The following is a 6,651-nucleotide window of genomic DNA, read 5'->3' on the forward strand; positions in this document are numbered from 1 at the left end:
TCTATTAAACAGATCATCAGCTTTATTTACATTAAAGGAATTCTCTCTTTTTTTTTTTTGGAAAAATTGGAAAATATTCACAGTTTAAATCTGCTTTCTGCTGTGTGTGTTATTGAATATAATGTTTCCTTAGGGTATGCTGTGGGGGGGACATTCGCTTTAGATTTGCGGATGAAGGGATACATAAGTTATAAACTTGAATTTAAATGTGGCATATTTAATTGGTTTAGAAGGTATTGGCAATGGAAAAATTGCATTTTACATATAAACACACAACATACACAGCTTCCGCTATATGCAGTGATTCTGGGTAATAACTTGCCTTACCCAATAATGTCACAGCATACATGGCTCCAGCTAATAACCTGCCTTATCCCATAATCACACAGCATACACAGCCCCTTCTGCAGCCAGGGATTCTGGGTAATAAACAGCCTTACCCTATTATCACACGGCATACACACCACTGGCTGCAGCCAAGGGTTCTGGGTAATAAGCAGCTTTATCCCATAAACACTCATTTAGAGTTTAGACTTCAAGCAGAAGTTATGCACATTAATATGATTTAGCTAATATTTTGTTTATTAATTATTATTTTCTTCTTCCTTTATGCAGATTACCCAGTTGGACCCCAGCAGATCTCTTATGGATTTAAAGCTGTACCCTCAGGAAACTCTATTTCTGGAAGCTAAGGAATAGTTGACCAGATTGCAAACTGTGAGAGCTGTGGCTGAGGTCCTACTTTATGGTTAAAGAAAGCTATTCACTGTCACCTCACCTGCTCTTTGTGTGCACCTGCACCACCTGATGTGAGAGAGACCAAGCCCACACATGGGCCACACTATCTGGAGTCTCAGCCTGAGCAGGAGGTCATCCCCTTATGAACATTATTACACATTACCCAGCATCCAGCTTCTGATCTTCTGATGATAAAACGGGGTCAACCTGTGCAGTCCGTGTTCTCAGCAGCGGAGTTTATCACATGGTGCCCTGTATAATGATTTGGGGCATCTGCATACAGTTAAATCTGAACTATCTGGCCTTTCATTTCAGATAGTCAGGTGTTGCTGTTAGTGTTTGCAGGGTTTTTTGGGTGTGTGCAGGGGGGTGGTCTGAGGTTCGGGAGTGTTCATCTAGTTTTCATCTCAGGGCAGTAACGGATTTTCACCTGCCTTATATGATTATTTTAATCCCATAAACATGCGTTGTGCATACAACAAGGCTTCTGAAACTCTTTGTTTAATTGATCTTTCAAATGCAACAATGTGAACCCCAAAGTTGTGGCTAGTTTCATTTTTATTATTATTATTAATAGATTGTGCTTTTTTTTTTAGGTTTATTTGAATGATAGATAGTTTGGAAGCCTGTGCAAGATTTTGAATGCAGTGATATCAGCAGATAGGAAACCCTTAAAGGGACATTGTAGCCTTTCGAAATCTATTTCAGTTTGCTTTTTGAAAAACTCATGTTCTTGTTATGAATAAACCAAAGTTTTCTTGTCAGACTTGGAAAGGTGTGTCCCTCTCCACCAGTAAAGCGGAGGGAGTTGTCCTTATTAGCCAGTAAGAATTTGTAAGAAGTACAAAACCATGCTTTATTTGTATCTACTTTAAGAAAAAAAAAGTGTAAAAGCTGCTCTGTCAATTGAGAGTATTTTGGGATTTTTAGTGCAATGTCCCTTTAAGTCATCTTTATGTACAAACATGAAAATATCCAAATCATGTTCATTGTCCAGATCTAATGTCCACTCCCATTAAAGAAGCAGTTAAATCACATTTATATGCATCAGCGTTTGTTAGAAAATTAAAGCAACAAACATTAATTTCTGTGGCCGAAGTTAACTTAAAAAATGCCGTTTTGTTATACCCTGATCGGGAAACGGCAGCTGCTTCATAAATAAAGTTTAATGAGTCTATGGCTGCATTTTTCAAAGATCTCTCTCGATGATTTGTAGGTTAAAAAGAAACCACTGCTCCAAATACCCCCCGTCTGTCCGTAGGTGCCAGTGGCGAATTGAAATCAGCGATATCATTACCGCCAAATCATCTTATTAGGAATCCCAAGGTATAGTATGTCATTCAAAGGCATTACTGTTCCTGGCAAGATGATCAATAGTTCAGCAGCTAATGCCCCTGGTAAATGGGCAAAATCCATCAGCTCCTGTGACTAGCAGCTCCTGCACATGTCTAGCAGCTCCTGCACATGTCTAGCAGCTCCTGCACATGTCTAGCAGCTCCTGAGCATGTCTAGCAGCTCTTGCGCGTGTCTAGAAGCTCCTGCGCGTGTCTAGCAGCTCCTGCACATATCTAGCAGCTCCTGCACGTGTCTAGCAGCTCCTGCACGTGTCTAGCAGCTCCTGCACGTGTCTAGCAGCTCCTGCACGTGTCTAGCAGATGCTGCACGTGTCTAGCAGCTCCTGCACATTTCTAGCAGCTCCTGCACGTGTCTAGCAGCTCCTGAGCATGTCTAGCAGCTCCTGAGCGTGTCTAGCAGCTCCTGTGCGTGTCTAGCAGCTCCTGCACATGTCTAGCAGCTCCTGCGCATGTCTAGCAGCTCCTGAGCATGTCTAGCAGCTCCTGAGCATGTCTAGCAGCTCCTGCGCGTGTCTAGCAGCTCCTGCGCGTGTCTAGCAGCTCCTGAGCATGTCTAGCAGCTCCTGAGCATGTCTAGCAGCTCCTGCGCGTGTCTAGCAGCTCCTGCACGTGTCTAGCAGCTCCTGCACGTGTCTAGCAGCTCCTGCGCATGTCTAGCAGCTCCTACACATGTCTAGCAGCCCCTCAAACAGCTGTGCAACATGTCCTGCCCTTTGCCCAGCAGGAGGCAGGAAGAGGAATTGACATTTCATCTAACAAGCTTAGGAAACACCAATGCCAGAGAGCAGCACATGCCTTTTGGTTATATGTGTGTTGCTGGCGTACAGCTTCATATTCTTCATATTTAAAGGCATTTGTTTTGTTTGTGAGGTGCTGTGATATTTACCAGTTATAACTGTGCACAGGTAGCACTGGGGCTCAATGGCAAGAATTACCCTGTAAAGTGTTTAGTGCAGGGTAACTTACTAATTGCAGACTGACTGTTCTATTCCATACTATTTATGGAACATTTGGTTATAGTTTAAGAAAAGGAAAGTACTTTAAATATGTGAGATTTTTTTTAACATTCATGTCCTTATAATGCAGCTTTACCCCCCAAAATATATTAAGTTGTATTCAGAGCCCTTAATACCTCCCTGATCTGAAGAGCATCATCATGACCTGGTCAGGGACCTGCTTCGCCTTACATCAGTATGCAATATCAGCAATTCTAGTCTTCTGATGCTCCACATCACTATACAATGGCACCTGTTTTTACAAGAAAATTCTAAAAGCCAATGAGGCCTTCAGTTTCTTGCCTTGCATGTTGTTGTTGTGCGATTTGATGAAGGTTTCTCTGCGCAGGACCTCTTGTGAAGCACATGAACCTTTAGAGATGCCCACTTGCTACATAACTTGTAATTCTCTCGTTTCCCAATCACACATCCAGGAAATTTGTCTCTGGGTTATTTTGACTCGTTGCTGTAATTACAATTTGTTGTTCACTTGTATCATGCATTATATTTGTGGGTATACACATACATCATACCGGCAGTCTGTCTAAAATGGTGATATGTATCAGTAGTGGTGTCTCATTGCTCTGTCTACAATCTCTGAAGGTTTTGCAGTATTACAAAGAATGTTCATATAATAAATTGGTAAGATGTGACAGGTTATTTGAAGAATATACTTTGGTAAAGATAGCAGCTATTTATTTCTGCTTTTGGGTTGCAGTTTTGGTTATTTTTTTTCCCTGGGGGCTCCGTTCATTTGCAGTGTGTGCCTCTTAATTTTATGCATGATATAACCATGTATCAATAAATAACAGACCAACATAGCACACTTGAAACCTTCCCAATGTGTGAATCATCCAGCTCTGGACCAACACACTTATTGCAAATTTAATGGGTTACTTGTTGTTAATAATCAGAAAATTTGTACTTTAAAAGGAAGATGTGAATAAAGGTTTCATTACCTCACCAGTAGCCTCATCAGGTTTCCTCATACAGCTGTACTTGGGTCACGGTGCAATGACAAAACAACAGATGGAACCAATGTCTTAAGCTTTGTAAAGTCTTTAGTTCATTTTCATAACAATGGGCTAGAGTAGAAGTGGCGAACTAACATTAGCATGCGCGAGATTTTGAAATATTGTGGTCACGTTAATTTGCACGTGTATTACAAGTTGAAAGTAAACACTTGGTTAGAGCGTCGGGTTAGCGTGACTGAAGACCTCACAAGAAGGGTTAGTAATAAAATAAAATAAAAGTTGCGCCAAACACAATATAAATATATTAAAATAAAGAGTTACACTCATATAATCACTATCTGATGATAATAATTATTAATATAAAAGTTTAAAACATTTTTTATAAGGGTTCAGAGGTATATGGTAATTGACTGCAAAGGGCTATAATACAATATAGTGCACTTTCACAAACCTCAAATGTTACCAGGATGCAAAAATCCAATTGATCTCCTCCACATATGGTTTGAAAATCATTCCAAAATTTTAATGTGACGTTTCTGGGCCTTCACCCCTTCCTCAGACAAAGTCAAACAAAGTGAATAAGCTCATTAAAATAGCATGTTCAAATCCCTCCCACTTTAGTGCACAACCAATAATCAAACATTTTCAATTAATTACGAAAAACCTCAATTATCAATTAGTTAAAAAAAAATCTTCAATTTCACACGTTGCATTCGTTTCCAAATCATGACTATTCCCAGTCTGTGTTTCACTAATCATATAGTGCTAACTACAATTGTATCATTCTAAAAGTTTTAACTAATATATGTGTATAACCAGTGTATATATAAATATAAGGGCTCACCTCGCTCCCAAGTTATTGTCTTGTAGGGAACTTCCATCCTTAATGCCGTAACCTCCGGCATGCTTCCCGTATTGAAGGGACACTAAACACAATTTTTTTCTTTCATAATTCAGATAGGGCATGCAATTTTAAGCAACTTTCTAATTTACTTCTATTATCAATTCTCTTCCTTTTTTTGCTATCTTTATTTGAAAAAGCAGGAATCTAAGCTAAGGAACTGGCCAATTTTAGGTTCAGCACCAGGGGTCAAGTCCTACAAAAAAAAGCGTGGGAACTCACCAAAACTTCCACCCACCCCCCACAATAAATATTGTTTTATATATATATATATATATATATAGACACTCACACACACTGTATGTATATGTATATAATATATACACTTTGGTTAATGAAAGAAAATTAAATCAAATGGGTTTAAGGCTGCCTTTGAACATGAGAATCCTCCTCTGTCACAGAGTCCCACCCACTTAAGGTGCAATATTCCAATTTCTGCTGAGCGGAGCTAAATAACCCCAGAGCAAGCCACACAGAAATGTAAGCACCATGTGTTTCACACAGTGCAGGATGATCACACAGCAGGGCCGCTGGCAGGTTTGCATTTAGGGTATTGTAGAAAGTGTTACTGCCCATTACTAGAGGATCTAACTATCCCTGTAACCAGACTGTGCTCCAGCTTCTCCCACCAGCAGAACAGTGTTTACTGAAGCATTTCTGTTCTCTGTCCAGAGGGAACTTAGTTCCTCCTGCAAAAATAGTACAGTAACTTAATTCCCATGTGTTCCCACTCAAATTGACCTCTGTTCAGCACCATAGCTAGCGCTTGTTTATTGGTGGCTACATTTGATAATAGGAGTAAATTAGAAAGTTGCTTAAAATTGCTGCTCTATCTGGATTATTAAAGAAAAATTTGGGTTTAAGAGGAGCAAGTGTATACTTTTTTTATTCCCAATATCGTGTTCAAGGGCTGTGATCAATATAGATACAGTATAGTGTTTATTTTAAATGTATGGCTAGCTACCTCAGTGGTTTATATTTGATATTTAGTATAAATTGTAGTTTATTTGACATCAAGACATATATGTATGCGTGCAGCTAAATATTGAAAAATATTAATAAATAATGTAAATTCTAGGTGTACCACAATTTTCTAAAAAAATCTATAGAATATATATGTATATTTTACAGTAACTATAATTATTAATTAATATTTTATATTTAATATTCACATAACGTGCCTTAATGCGATGCTAACCCGACACCGCGTTAGACTTAAAGCATGCAACCTGAAGCGTGTTAAGCATATTTTTCATTTTATTGTGTCACGTAGAAAAAAAATTTTCTTTTTATTTTTAAATATATATTTATATATATATATCTGATAATGTTAATGTAAAATGAATATGAATAAATATATAGGTGTGTGTATATATATATATATATATATATATATATATATATATATTTAAAGATATAATTTATGCTTACCTGATAAATTTATTTATTTCATGGCGGTGAGAGTCTATGATCCATTACTCCTAGGAATTACTCTTTCCTACTAGGAGGAGGCAAAGATTCCCAAACTCCAATAACTCTATAAAACCCCTCCTACCTCACCAGTACCTCAGTCTAATGTATAGCTGAGCACAAAGAGAAAGGAAAAGTAATAAGAGCCAACAAAATAAGAACAAGAAAAAAGGATTAGCGTAAAAAAAATAGTAGGGTGGGGTCTCATGGACTCTCAC

The 6,651-nt window shown here is 38.4% G+C and overlaps 1 protein-coding gene across 1 annotated transcript in view; it reads left to right on the forward strand.

Moving 5' to 3' along the window:
- Positions 1–4,051, forward strand: part of FAF1 (Fas associated factor 1) — a 700,642-nt gene extending 696,591 nt beyond the window's left edge. The window contains exon 19 of the mRNA XM_053693495.1: positions 616–4,051. Within this exon, the coding sequence (XP_053549470.1) occupies positions 616–699 (84 nt within the window). The 3' untranslated portion in view covers positions 700–4,051. The remainder of the gene's footprint in view (positions 1–615) is intronic.
- The last annotated feature ends 2,600 nt before the right edge of the window (positions 4,052–6,651 follow it).

This window comes from Bombina bombina, chromosome 10, assembly GCF_027579735.1.
Source record: "Bombina bombina isolate aBomBom1 chromosome 10, aBomBom1.pri, whole genome shotgun sequence".
Taxonomy (NCBI): domain Eukaryota; kingdom Metazoa; phylum Chordata; class Amphibia; order Anura; family Bombinatoridae; genus Bombina; species Bombina bombina.